The 15,348-nt window shown below is 38.4% G+C and overlaps 1 protein-coding gene across 1 annotated transcript in view; it reads right to left on the bottom strand.

Annotated features, from left to right (window-relative positions):
- Positions 1–6,554, bottom strand: part of LOC122809694 (17-beta-hydroxysteroid dehydrogenase type 2-like) — a 938,791-nt gene extending 932,237 nt beyond the window's left edge. The window contains exon 1 of the mRNA XM_044081373.1: positions 6,320–6,554. Within this exon, the coding sequence (XP_043937308.1) occupies positions 6,320–6,443 (124 nt within the window). The 5' untranslated portion in view covers positions 6,444–6,554. The remainder of the gene's footprint in view (positions 1–6,319) is intronic.
- Between the last annotated feature and the right edge of the window lie 8,794 nt (positions 6,555–15,348).

Here is a 15,348-nt window from a genome sequence, read left to right as displayed (position 1 = left end):
TTTATTGTATGATAAATTTTCTGATTATAGAACATATTCATATGTATTTTTTATTCTAAAAAGCGATTTATACGAGATGCTTTTTTAGCTGCATCATGCATTTTGGTTAGCACAAAAAGTTTTTCCTTTCTTTGAGCTCATTAAGTTTAAGTGGGGTGTGACCAATTGTGACTCTGATGTATATAAATTGCTTTGCATGCAGTTTTTAGTTGTCTGAAGAAGTCTGGTTATATGTATACCAGACGAAAGCGCTTACTTCGTTTCATGTTTTAAATAAATGTCCGTGTTTGGATCAGTGGATTTCAGCCTGTGTTACTTTGTGTAAAATATTAAAATGTTAATGTTTTTCTAAAATTAATAAGTACTGTTTTATAGAATCAAAACTAGTGGGAGCTTAAATTAACTAATTTCTCAAGGTTAGGTGCAGAAAAAAATAAAATGTCCCTTTAGAAGAAGGCTTTTTCTCAAAAGCAATTCATAATGAAAACTTGTTTTTTCAAAGCATATTATTTTGTAATTTTATCCATTAACTCATCTTATGTCACTAGACTTTTAAAATTACTATAAATAAACCAGTAGATCTTTACTGTGGGTCTACAGAGAGAACATGTTATTCTTAGCTGTTTGGGTATATTTCTGCTGTATATTTTATGAAATTACATGTTTGTCAAAGAGTTTAAGGGTGTTTGGCTTATCTGCTCATGTGATCTCTGCTAAATGTAATAAGCACACAAGACTGCTGTTAAGTATGTTACAGTCAAGCTTAAAATCCTTTTTTTACTTTGATCTATAGCTAGTTTATTTTTTTCCCAAATATTCATACTCTAGTCTCCATAAGTATAAGTTACTGCTGTAGCAGAAGCCATCACCTTGGACGAGCTTTAACTAAGAGCAGGTGATGTTGTATGAACAGTGATGGAATTTTGTAGGTAATAAAATAGTTTTGTATAAATGAAAGAAATCCTCAGTTATGAAGTCTTGAAGTCATAATCAGACTTATATCTGACACCAGTCATTCCTGAAGGAAAAAAGAAAATGTCAAACAGGTACCAAAGTACTGTCTCCCTTCACAAAATCCAGCCTCCCCTAAAATATTCATACAAAACCTATCCTGCAGTGCTGAGGATGTGTGTTGCCATGAGAAAGTGATGCAACCACCTAGACTACTTAAACTAAACAATAATATCCCAGTTGTGCATCATTTCTGTGTTGTCACAATCCTCCCCCTTTCCAGATAGCCCGTGTGTCCTCCAGTCTTTTTTTACCTTCTTCTTTACATACAACCTTACTGTCTTCCTCATCCACTTCCTTAAGGCGCATTCTTCCCAAACACATCAGGTCTAGAAGTTGTCCAGTTCTGTGCAATTACCTTTTTCACACAAATTGTCATGCACTGCTTTTACATCCTCTCTCTTCTGCTCCACTGGAAGCCCTTTGCTTCGACAACAAAACCATAGAAAAAGCAGGTATCTTCAACTGTTTTCCATACACCTACATACAGATATTTTGCAACTCAGCATATAATTTTCTTATAACCGCTGCACCATATTTTCTTCCTTGTTATCAACACATTTCCAGCGTGCCACTCTCTCTGCCCATCCATTCTCCTCTAGGCATTTTATAGTACTATACCGGTGATGCAACAACCACACCTGATGTCAAAGACTAGCCCTAGTGACTGGATGGAGATGCCTCACAGAGCTTGATGAGACTGAATATCTATCCTGTTCACTCTGTCCAATGAGATGAACTAAAGTTATATTTTAATGATTACGAATTAGATTTGATGGGAGTTACAGTGACTGAGCTAGTGATGCTCATATTGTTATGATGATGAGGGTGGCCAAACAAATGGAAACATTACCTGAATTACAGACCACTGAAGACAAAGGGCCCAATTCCAAAAGACTTGCTCTCAGTGTAAGAGGCCACTTACACTGACAGCTGGTCTTTTGAAATCTGGCTTCCAGTGTAAAGCCTGCCTATAGATAAGCCTTGCACTGAAGTAAGTCACTTACACTGAGACCAGGTCTTTTGGAATAGAGCAGACTTACAGTGAAAGCAACTCTTTTGGATTCTGGCCCAAAATGTGTACAGATGTTACTGAGTATATGACTGTCAAGCTGTCAAAGAAATCAATATAAACTTTATTAAACACCAAATTTTTAATATAGTTTATATTGCATTGCCCTGTAAATCAGTGCTTGACTTCAGGAACTTGTATGAAAGTACCTGAATGATTTTTTTTTTAGATGTCATCACATTACAAAGGTAAGATAACGTCACTGACTACAGGTATGGTGCCCTTAATGTGGACAGGTGATCCAGGTTCAGGTAGGGAGTCAGAATGCTGGGAACAAGAGGCATAAGTCCTAAGTTACTCATGTTGAGGGGAGGGTAGCAGCTTTTCCCATGATCTGGCTTGTGTAGCTCTTAGACATTTTGTTGCATATAATGATCATGCTCAGACATAAAGAGGCAAGAAAGAGGATCTAGCCTGATGAAAATGCATATACAGTCTTGGTCACCAAAACAAAAGATAGAAAGGGGAAAGGCATGACTATGGCCATATAACAAAAAGTCCCAATCTCCCTTCTATATTCATGATAGCAACAGTCTGCTTCTTGAGGTCATCTGATATCTATGCTTATATATATGGATGTAATATACAGCTATATTATGTGTGTATATGTATATCTATAGTGCAAGTGCTCATACGTGTGTGTGTGTGTGTGTGTGTGTGTGTGTGTGTGTGTGTGTGTGTGTGTGTGTGTGTGTGTGTGTGTGTGTGTGTGTGCGTGTGTGCGTGTGTGTGTGTGTCTGTGTGTGTGTGTGTGTCTGTGCATGTCTATTGTATCTAAATGTGTATATATGTATGCATCTATATATACATGTATATGTACATGCATGTGTATACATTTGAGCATATATGCATACCAATTTATATATGTGTGTGTGTGTGTGTGTGTGTGTGTGTGTGTGTGTGTGTGTGTGTGTGTGTGTGTGTGTGTGTGTGTGTATATATATATATATATATATATATATATATATATATATATAATATGGCTTTGTCTAATCACCAAAATGTACAATCATCAAATCACACTTGATTTATGATAGCATTCAATAAAACAAACTTACCAGAAAAAAAAAATAATGAAAATAAAAAAGATTGCAAAAAGAAAACACATACTTTTGCACTTCTGTCACAAAACCATACAAACTACCATCAATCCAAATTTGTCTCAATAGTGGTAGTGTTATGGAAAGGGCTATCAAATATAAGGTGTAGGGTTAGGGGCAGGGTTGGCATGGATTAGCAAGGTGGTGTTGGGGGGCTTACCCCACACACTGCATTTTACTAATCTGGGCTAACCCAAAACCTAATCCTGCACAGTACCTTAGGAAACCCCTTTCCATAACACTGCCACTACACAAGGCAGCTCAGACACACACTGCATACAAATGTACGCACACACACACATGAAAGACTAAATCTATTAACTTACCTAACCGCTATTCTAACCCAAACCAATAAACACTCACACAACACTAAACACATCCCCTTATATAATCCTTAGTCTAGCTGTAACCTACAAATATTTGCAAAGCATTAAACCTATTTCTATACTTAGGCCTTAATCTATCCATAACCCGCACACACTCATACTCACATACTCCTACCACCTAATCCCTCAACATTCAATACACCCAAAAGATTTGGCATTAACATACAAAACTCACGCTCACCTTTCAAAATCCTCCTTCATCCATTTGACATCTGTACAACTGAACCGATAGTGCACTTACTGAAGAGAATATATGGCCAACATTACATACCTGGGACTCCTTTGACAAAAGAAACCCTCTACTAGCTAGACACACACACACACACACACACACACACACACACACACACACACACACACACACACACATTACCAAATATTTTACTAATTATCTATTTATAGAATCACAAACCATAAAAAAAAATTAAAGGAAAACACATTTTGCTGAATCCCATTTCACAGAAACATATATCAGGCTTTGGATAGTCACTGCTGATGTGGTTTAAGATGTTGAGATAGTAGGGGTTGTAAAGCAAGTAGGTCTAGAGCATTATTTATACGTTGCCAGTGCTCGCTCTTGTACTGTATCAACATCTTTACAAGTCTGTGTTTTTGAACCAGAGATGATTCGCTGTGTGAGATGTTTTCTCTGTTCTCCACAGTTGTACAACTGTGGAGTTAGCATATTTAGCTGATGAGGTGTAGGTGAGTGTAATACAAAGTTTTGTGGGAGGATTTACTGTATTTTATATTTCCTATGAAATATGATTAAATGAAATGTGTTTTTTTTTATTAAATGTCTTCACTGATTTGTGATCAGATAAAAAGAACATCTGACAAAAAGAAATAGATCCACAAACATATATATATACCTGAAAACATCAAAATCCCACAATATGAAAGACCAGATCATTGAGACAAATGCATCAAAACATCACTTCAGCGAACAACCGGATTGTGGAATCCATTCCCACGATAAGTAACCTGTTGGCCAACAAGGTGGACTTTGCCCTTTTCCCAACTGTAGTGTGATCTTGGAGTTGTTATATTTAGCTAGGGATAATGTGGGGCATAGCCCCCCACCTGTGTGGGTTGGGAATGGTATTTTTTTTATTCAATAGTTGTGGTATGAGTGGTTACTTACTCTGGAAATGGATTTGATGATCTGGTCATTCGCTGAATTGAAGTTTCAGTTCTTTCATTTCGATGATTTGGTCTTCGATATTGTGAGCTTTCGATGTTTTGAAATAGACTCATAGAAATATAGATAGATAGATAGATAGATAGATAGATAGATAGATAGATAGATAGATAGATAGATAGATAGAGTTTATAAATGCACATTAGAAAAGGAGGTGCAGTTCGATTCCAGCAGAGTAGTGAAATACATTCTGGATAAAACAGATGATTACTAGTGGCAGTATATGTTTACAGAGCAGTGAAATACATTCTAGATACAACAGATTATTAGTGATAGTATATGTATACACACATTATATGTAAATACTGGCAGCTGTGGTGAGCAAATTAATGTGATTAAAAAGTTTATAATATGGTTTACTATCAAATTCTTGCAACTCACTAGTGCGAGTGTTAATGTATGCAACCTGAAATGTCATAAAATCCAATAACAAATAGTTCACATAACACAAAGTAGGAATTAAGGAAAGTCGACAACTTAAGAATGTTTACTTTACTGAAAATACCTAAACTTCTGGTTATGTGCTAAGAATGTTTTGCAGGGGGCAAGCCCTCCTGCACCCCTCAAACCCCTGCTACTTATATATATATATATATATATATATATATATATATATATATATATATATATATATATATGTATATATACAAACTCCAAGATCGCACTACAGTGAAGGAAAGGATACGTTTCGCAATCCCCACTATAGTGCTATCTCCATTCAAAATAACGAATCCACAAGAGTGAATGCACACTAGCATTGGCTCTTGTGGATTCGTCATTTTAAAAATCAGTGTTACGACGCCTCGGGATAGTGACTTTCACACTTCCAAAGTCACATAACTGATATACAACATTTTGATCGTAAACCTTATAATATGATTAATATGTTTACAAACTGCACATGATTTTATCTATGCCATCTTATATTTATTTCTGAAGCTTGATTATACAACTTATTAATTACTTTTCTTGCATGTTGATGACCAACATCAGGAAATCATTATTGTTTCTAAAATATAGTCTAGGACAATGTTGTACTGACAAAGAACTACTAACTCCAGAAATGGGGGAATTGACATAATGGTTATGTTTTTTTCCACACAGATACAAAGTGGAGAGTTTGATTCTTCCCACTGGTTACTAGCTAGGCTTGTAATACTTTGCAAGCTAATAGCATAGCATGAATCTATGAACTCCATTATTTAGAATTTTCTAGCAAAATCTGAAAACACTTTTCAATAGTTCAGAACTTCAATTCAAAGCAATATTTTATAACAGATACATTTACAAAACAAGGTTATAAGTGATCAAAACTAGTATACATTATCAAGTTATAAAGCAGACCTTCTATTTATCACTTTATATTTCATTATACATACAAATAAATTATATAGGCAGGTCACTCCATTACTACAACACATCAGGCACTCCTCTTTTAATACGTTTTACAATGAGTACATATACACAGACCTCATGAAAAATAAAACAGTTTACTTTTGGGGCCATGCTGAGTTAAACTGTAACAGTAAAATAAAGTGATTAGTCTTACCTGTGATCAATACAGCTTTTCCTACTGCAGATAAGAGTGTGTTATACCTCAGGGAGTAAAGAAACAGCAAGCATCCTAAGCAAAAAATGACAACTGTGTAAGCAAGCAAATAAAAGTTAAACATGATTGCTGCCAAAAAAACAACAAAAAAGCAGTAGCTCAATAATGCTTAGTTTGCTATCTGAGGTCTGATACTTGACAATTTCTGCCGCCCCACAGACTGAGATGAGACAAATAAAACCTGCAGGAGTTAAGTGACTGCTGCCGTTCAGTTCATCTATTACATCATTTTCACAGGAGGCTTTGTTTCAAAGTCCACAACTAATTCTGTGTGCCTAGTCATGTGAACCACTTTATGGGAGATTTGGGATATTCTGTCTGCAGATTGTCAAGGTTAATTAGAGTCTCTCTCTTCCATTGCTGATTAGACTTTCAGCATTAAAAACAAATGACATTAGTAAGAACATTTTACTGGCTCAAACTGGTACAACTACAAGCCTTCTTTATGCAACCATCTGCTTCTCGTGTTACTTGATGCAGTGGTTTAGGGTCTACAGCATGCAGACTTTAAATTCACTGTGAAATGTTGTTATAAGGAACATCAGATTGTCATCATTCAAGCAAATTTTAGAATTCATTATTGTTTGTTGTTAACTTGGACACTGTGTAATACTCATTTGTTAACCAGGTAGGCTCACTGGACAAACATTCCCTTTTCAGAGTCAACCCAGGAGCAATATCTAGTTAAGTGACTTACTCAAAGTCACACAGAAGGCAAGTGAGGGTTGAGGGAATCGAACCCCATACCACAGCTCACAGCTCTAACCCATTATGCCAACCACCAGACAGCATATTATACTAATATTATATTATAGTACATTATATTATATTATATCATACCATATTCAGAATCAAATTCAAAGTAAACTTTATTTTCATTTAGGACTACACAAGTGCAGCCTAAACAAAATTTTGAGAACCAACTCACCAGAGTACATAGAAAGCAAGGATAACAAGACCAACAGTATAACAATTCAATTGAAAAATAGGCATTCAATACAAGATCCACAGAAGGAAAAATAAAGCAATAATAACAGCAGAAATACACAAGCCCCACAGACAGTCATAAGAAGAATACTGTACATAGCAGCATTACAGAGTAGGATTGCACATGTTAAGTTTGTACTCCTTTGTTCATCTGCATCAGACAAACAGCAGGCAATTGCACACGAATAAGAAAATATACTGCTACATTAAAGAATACAAAAAGATATTGTACACTTTTCAGCTGAGCTACGTATTGTGAATGGTGACCGACTAAATAATTGGTGGCTAGTATCAGAGTTTATAAGTCTCAACAGTGTTGGGTAGAAGCTGTTTAACTATCTGGTGGTCCTGCAGCGGATACTCTGATATCTCTTGCCTGAAGACATTTGTATAAACCAGCTGTGTGCAGGGTGAGAGGAGTCATGAATTATTTTGGATGCACATTTAATGCTTCTTGCTGCAAAGGGATCCTGGACTGATAGTAAGTTGGCACCCATGATTTTTTCGGCAACTTGTTCCACTCTCTGTAGCTTCTTTCTTTCTGCTATTGTATTGTTCCCAAACAAAACTGTGAAGCTACTAGTGAGAATGCTCTCAACTGCTCCTCTGTAGAATGTGGTGAGAACAGTAGGTGGGAGCTTTGCTTTTTTGAGCCTTCTGAGAAAGTGGAAACATTGCTGTGCTTTTTTGACCAACTGTTCAGTGTTCACAGACCAAGAGAGATTCTCTGAAATGTGCACCCCTAAGAAGTTTGTAGATTGACCCTTTCCACCTCTTCACCATTTATCATGAGCAGTGAGTATGTTGTTGACCTTTTTCTGAAGTCTATAATGATCTGTTTTGTTTTATTGACATTCAGGTTAAGGTTGTTTTTTGCACACTAGTCAATCAATGAGTAGACCTCATCTCTGTAAGCTTTTTCATCCTCCCTTTTGATGAGACTCACAACCGTAATATCATCTGCAAAATTAATTATGTCATCGGTGTTATATTTTGCAGAACAGTCAAGGGTGAGGGTGAACAACAGAGGGCTTAGCACACAACCCTGTTGAACACCAGTATTGAGTATTATGCATCCTGAGTTGTTGATGATCACACATGTTTTCTGCGGTCTGTTTCTCAAGAAGATGAGGATCCAGTTGCACATGAGCTTGCTAACTCCAAGATGTACAAGCTTGTCAATAAGCTGCACTGAGACCACTGTACTGAATGCTGAGCTGAAGTCAATAAACAACAGCCTGATGTAGTTGTTTCCTCCCTCCAGATGATTGAGTGAGAGGTGAAGTGACATTGAAATAGCATCCGCAGTGGCTCTGTTAGCCCGATAAGCGAGCTGTAGTGGGTCAAAGTGGATGGAAGTTTTGCCAACAGATGCCTTTTAACTAGCCTGTCAAAACATTTCATGACATTTAAGTTAGAGCAACTAGTCTGTAATCATTCAGGCAGGCTGGATTAGGTTTTTGGAGGAGAGGGACAATATTCGACACCTTGAAGCAAGAGGAAACTTTACTAAGAATAAGGGAGATGTTGAAAATAGTTAGAACTGAGCATAGTTATTCTGCACAGCCTTTAAGTACTTTTCCCAGTATTTTATTAGGACCAGCAGCCTTCTTGGGGTTCACCTTCTTAAGCTGAGATCTCACTTCATTGGGGTTAAGGCTGAGCACCCCCTCCTCCTGGTCAGTAGGTAGCCTTGTAGTGGCCATATTGAATTACAAGGAAACAGCAACTAGATATGACATATATTTCACAGTGTAAGTGGAAAGCTCAAATTAAGTTTATGCTAGAACAATAATATTAACTGGTTCACTAGCAAAAAACTGAAAAAAGTTAAGCACTTCTCATTAACTATAAAAAATACAAACAGATAAACTGCAAAAGTAAAACATATACTAGATTCATGTGGTCTTTGCATCTGCATATTCATTTCCTCTTGTTTGAGTTAATTACTACCACAATGCCACACCACAAATGACAGTGCAATCCTAAAGTCAGCCTTTTCCACTTCTCCTTTTTTCTCTCATTTCATCTTAACAATGTTGTGTCTTTCCGCTTTTCCCAGTTAGGGGTCGCCACAGCGGAACTCCGGTCCGCTAATGATTGGTAGTTGATTTTACGTGCTGAGTTACCAGCCCTGACGCACAACCTTCAATGAAGGTATGCCCATTCACGCATGTCTCCACGCAGAAGACGCTCTACCTGAGAATCGAACCGGACAGCATCTTACTGTGAGACAACAACGCTACCACAGCACCACCACCGTGGGTTTAATACTGCCATAAATGTGTATGTCTGAAAAGTAAAATGTTCAATGTGAAATGTGCAACATTAGAACACCTGTCACTATCAACATATAGCTCGGTGTGGAAAGGAATAGAAGTAGTAAGTTAGCCAAATGACCAACTCCATCAGCAAATAGATCTAATGAAAATTAACTTTGGTGGTAGCATTGTATGGAAGACATTAAAACTATGCTATTATGTTTTTGGTTTCCCCAGGTGGGTATCTTTACAGATTGATAGGAACTTACTAGACTATTAATCTGTATGAATCTTAAGCAGTCTAGTTTTACATTCCCATAGCAATTTTTAGTCAGTATATTCTGTGTATGACTAACCCAAAGGTGGGCAGAAGTTGGACATTTACTTGTTGCTCTTTTCCATGATGGACACAGGTGCTAAACTGGGGGGGGGGGTGAATTTATAGTTTTACATCCATTTATGGAAAATATATTTGACTAGAGTAAGTGAAGTACTTTACTTTATGTGGAGTGGAAGATGGTATGATGTCCCCATGTTGGGCCAATAATCAAGAAGCCTGAATCCTCGCCACTAACACTGGAGGAGTATGTTCACTTGGAATACAAATTGATACACTCAGTAATTCCAGATGCATACCTCTCTGCATCAAGCAGAATTTCCCTTATGAGCACACAGGGTACACACTCAGCCCTGGGTCTGGAAGTCTCTATATATCTCCCTCCAGGTCCCCAGTAAGACTCCCCACTGGCACAGCTGTAGGTTTAGGTCCTCAGTCAAGTGTTCAAGCCAAGTCCTCCAGCACCCTCTCTGTGAAACCAGTGCTTCGTGCCCCTGCTCCAAGTAACTGACATGCACACTCTTTGAAACTTAATTTTCACACACACACACACACACACACACACACACACACACACACCTGGGACAGGATGGCACAGATTACCCACACTAATGAAAAAAGAATAGCACATAGGTAAACCAGGCAGGATACAAAATGCAAAGCAATAGTAAAAAAATCCAAAGCCTGGATATGTCCAGAATGTCCAGTAAAGTGGCCCATATCTGGTGCCTGTCAACATGTCTCCCTGTGAAATCAGTGGGATTATCCCAGATGTATAGGCAGCAAACAGGAAATACAACAGATTGACACACATCTATGGGAACAGAGATGGCACACTAGCAACTCCCCAAAACTTTATGAGAGTAAGAAACCACGTATGTCCCATTTACACCCCCATGTTGTCAAGCTGTGGCCAGAGTGTGTACATTAACAGAGTGATATGTATGTGCATAATAATAATGTGTAATATGGTACTGTGTGTGGCAACATTCAGGTAGTGCTAACAAATATTTTTTCCCACAGGTCTGTCAGATACAACACTGTTCACAGAAATACAAGAACGATACCCTGTACTGGTACTGTTTACATTGGTATAGTATGGCACTGTGACTGATGCAGTTGTTCTGAATAAGGAAGTATTAGTCATCACTGTTGCCCACACTGTCCTACAAAATATAACTGTCTAGGAAATCTATATAAGAGTGTTGTAATACAAGGTCAGAATGCCAAAGCACAGGAGAATTATAAGACAGAAAGCAGATAGGAGATCTATATAGCACACACAACTCTGATTGACAGTCTTTAAGTTGCAGCAGACACAGCCATGGTCTGAATTCTGGGAGTGGAAGAAGGCTACATACAGAATCATACCCCACAACTGTACAGATAAGACCAGGATGTCCAGTATATGGGCCCATATCTGCTGCCTGTCCCCCTGTCCCCCTAGGAAGTCTGTGGGATGATCCCAGATGTTTAGCCAGCAAACAGGGAATACAAGTGATTGTAAAACATCTATGAGAACAAACCTGTCACTGTAGCAACTCCTGAAACTTTAAGGAGAGTAATAAGCCAAGTATGCCCTATCTACACCCCCATGTTGTCAAGCTGTGACCAGAGTGTGTAGTAACAGAGTGAGATGTATGTGCATAATACTAATGTGTAATCTGGAGCTTTGCGTGGCAACAATCAGTTAGTGCTAACAATCATTGCTCCCACAAGTACATCTGATACGAACACTGTGCTGACAAATAAATACCTATATAGTCTGTACTGGTACTGTTTACTCTGGTATTGTAGGGAATAGTGAGTGCTGCAGTTTCTCTGAATAGTAAAGTATCACTGATCACCATCACCCACACTCTGCTACATAATATAACTGGGTAGGAAAGCATATATATGTGTGTGTCAAGTCAATAAAGGTTGAAGAGGGCAATAGTCTAAAAATGTCCCGGTACACCTGCATTTGGTCAAGACATGGCCAGAGTCTGTGCAGAAAGAGTTGGATAGCTATGTGCACAATACCAACCTGGAATCTGGGAGTATGTGTAGACACAGTTAGCTAGTGTTAACAAACATTTCCTCCACAGGTAGGTTCATAGGCTCATAGGTTAGTACCAGGTAAGAGGTGTATACTGTAGGTAAAACCAGTTCATGTATAATGATGACAACAGCCGTATCACTGTTCAAACTAAGGCCATAGGGTAGTGTAGTAATACTTGTAAGGCACAGATAACAGCACTGGATAACAGCACTGACAAGAAAAGTAAGGACTACAGCAATATACTAGTTGTTAATTGACATCTTTCTCTCCCCCCACCATATCTCCAGCAATAAACTACATACCCACCCCAACCAATATGTAATGTCTCCAATGTTCTGATTATGCCATATTGGTTAATAAATTGTTATATATGTTCCCAAGCATGTGCTATATTGAATTATTTCACCACTGGTGGCATGGTGCCATCAATGTGCCTGCATGCTGTTGTTATTAACACTGTGGTCCCATATATGCATGTGTTCTGTTTGCTATGCAACTGTTCCATATCTGGTGTCTGGGTTAATGGGAATATCTATGCATGCTGTTATACCTAACCCTGGAATGTGTTGACTACTAATAACCCACATATGATGATAAAATCTAAACACTATAGCACATTTGGGAAGACTGATCCACGTGGACCCACCTGTCCCACCTCAGCTGGCCTTGGCACCAGGCACCAGCATGTCTGGGGCCCAACCCAGGGCCTCCTCGTCCATTGGTCCTGCACCACCTTTGGGTGGAACTGCCTCAGGGGATGGGGTTTGCCCCCACCGGGAGCGGACGCGGACAGGTACCTGTCACCCGTCACCAGGTCCGGGTCATGGTGCGTAGAGAGCTCAACCAGCAGCTTGGTGATCTTCTACACCAGCTCGAGGGCAGCGTGTCACAACTAGAGTGTCAATCTGGTTCTGTGACTCAGTCCCCAGCACAACCACTACCAGGGCTGTGAAGGTACAGTGGTAACTGCCCATGGGTGGGGACCTCAGTCCCACTGTTTCCACTAGGGGGTTCATGGGCTTCCAATTTCTCAACACCCCTCCACATCAAGGTGTTTACCCCCCACATGTGCCATATACTGCCCCTGTATGCATCTTGTTTGTCTTGTCTGTTAACCTACACAACCTACCTCCCCAAATATACCTACTACTCCTCCCCAACATCCCACTCTCACCTTAAAAAAAAATAAAAAAGGGCAATCTGTTCCCACAAAAAATCACACCCCCATACATAGCTGTCCATTTTGCATATGTATCCACTGGACACGTAATCAGGTCTAACTGGCATCACAACATATTATTGTTATCCTCACCCCTCTGTCAGGGATTTGAGTGTCCAAATCTACCTCCAAATTCAGTGTATATGCACAGCTGTTGCTGTAAAAGAAATGGGCAGCTATGGACCTTCCTTAAACCCTTCCTGCACATCACTAGCTATTTTCCCTATTGTCTTTCCCTCTTTGTGCTCCTTTTTCACCACTATCCTATGAACCCTTTTTTCTTTTCTTTTAAAGAAATTAGCATGGGGGTAAGCTGGAGTAAGCACTTTTAAGCAGCAGTAAGCGGGTTTAAGCCTGTTTGTGCAGGGGTAAGCAATGCCTGCACAGGTTAAGCAACTGAGAAGCTAACTGAGTATAAGAAACTGTAACTGGAAGTTAGCAGTGCTTACCTCTACGCAAACCCACGCAAACCCGCTTACAACTGCTCAAAAGTGCCTTAATCACACTGTATCCAATGGCCTTTGTTCTGTCTAGCAACAAAATAAACAGCATTTGCTAGGCTCAAACCCAGGATCCTGCACACCATAACCAAAGTGATTTACCATGAAACCATGTCAGATATACAAAACCCTGATGTTTTCACAAACATATCATCCAGCCCAGTCATACAACAGTACAGGGAATGTACTGCAACATGTAGATGTATGTGTGTGTGTGTGTGTGTGTGTGTGTGTGTGTGTGTGTGTGTGTGTGTGTGTATTACTATCTACACAGATATAACATATATATATATATATATATATATATATATATATAGAAATATATACATATATAGAAATATAAACATATAGACTTACAAATGCATATATCTATAGATATATACATCTATATATATATATATATATATATATATATATATATATATATATATATATATGTATATATATATATACAGCAAGTTATATATATGTAAGCAGATATATATATCTATATAGGTATATACGGACATACATCTGTAGATAACAATGGGAACATAACATAAACATATATATCCACATGTACCATTACTGGGTTCAGAGGCCCCAAACAACATACGTCTTGTACAATTAGGTACCCCCCCTCACAGTCAAACACGTCTGCCCTGCAATACACTACCAACTGTTGCAGCCCCGATACCCAAGACCTGACATGACATGGGCACAAGATGTTAACAGTACTCCATCCCACCTATATGACGTCAGGCTGGTATCAGTAACATATCATGCAGTATAGTCTGGCTCCCATAGAGAATGTACAATGTGGAAGCAATCAACATCCCTAGGATACATATACACAGACACATATATGCAGATACATATATATATATATATATATATATATATATATATATATATATATATATATATATATATATATATATATATATATATATATATATATATATATATATAACTACACATGCACACGCAGAGATATGTAAAGTAAGGTGCACACAATATGGAACAGCCACTATTCCTACATTTACCACCTTAACAACTGGAGACTGTATGAGACACCCATACAAATGACAATAATTGCCTGCAACATATACCCACAGAGAGGTCAAAGGATATAACACCACACACAGGTTTGTATAAATGTGAAAGCATTATTTTTGTAATATTAAAGTTGCTTATGCCATGTCATATAGCTTTTTAGACATGGATATCCATATCAACTGAGTAATGCAACTATGAAACGGTTATACTCATACAGTAGTCTGGGAAAGTTTACAAATGTTGCTATCCATGCCAAGGCCATCAAGTAGTACAATAGTAAAGACAAGCTGGGCCACAGGATACCAAACAATCAATAGTAAATAATGCAGATGCATAGTTCAGCAGCCTCTATCTTCACTCTGTAGACAATCCCTACGGGGTAAAGACCTCCGCTGACACAATGAGATGTAACTGTTACATAACAGTGCATAACTGACACCATCACAAGCACACTGACAGACAGAACAGTCTGTATGGCAAGTGGCAGCAGGCCTGCATTTACCCAAGGTGGATTGTATGGTAATGTACATCCAGATACCTTAAGGCAGCTCACTCCTGATACTCCCACATGTTGTAACAGCCTAGG

Source organism: Protopterus annectens, chromosome 8.part0 (genome assembly GCF_019279795.1).
Source record: "Protopterus annectens isolate FY-2018-M chromosome 8.part0, PAN1.0, whole genome shotgun sequence".
In the NCBI taxonomy this organism is placed as follows: domain Eukaryota; kingdom Metazoa; phylum Chordata; order Ceratodontiformes; family Protopteridae; genus Protopterus; species Protopterus annectens.
Note: the sequence above shows the minus strand (reverse complement) of the source record. Positions and strands in the feature narration are given on the sequence as shown.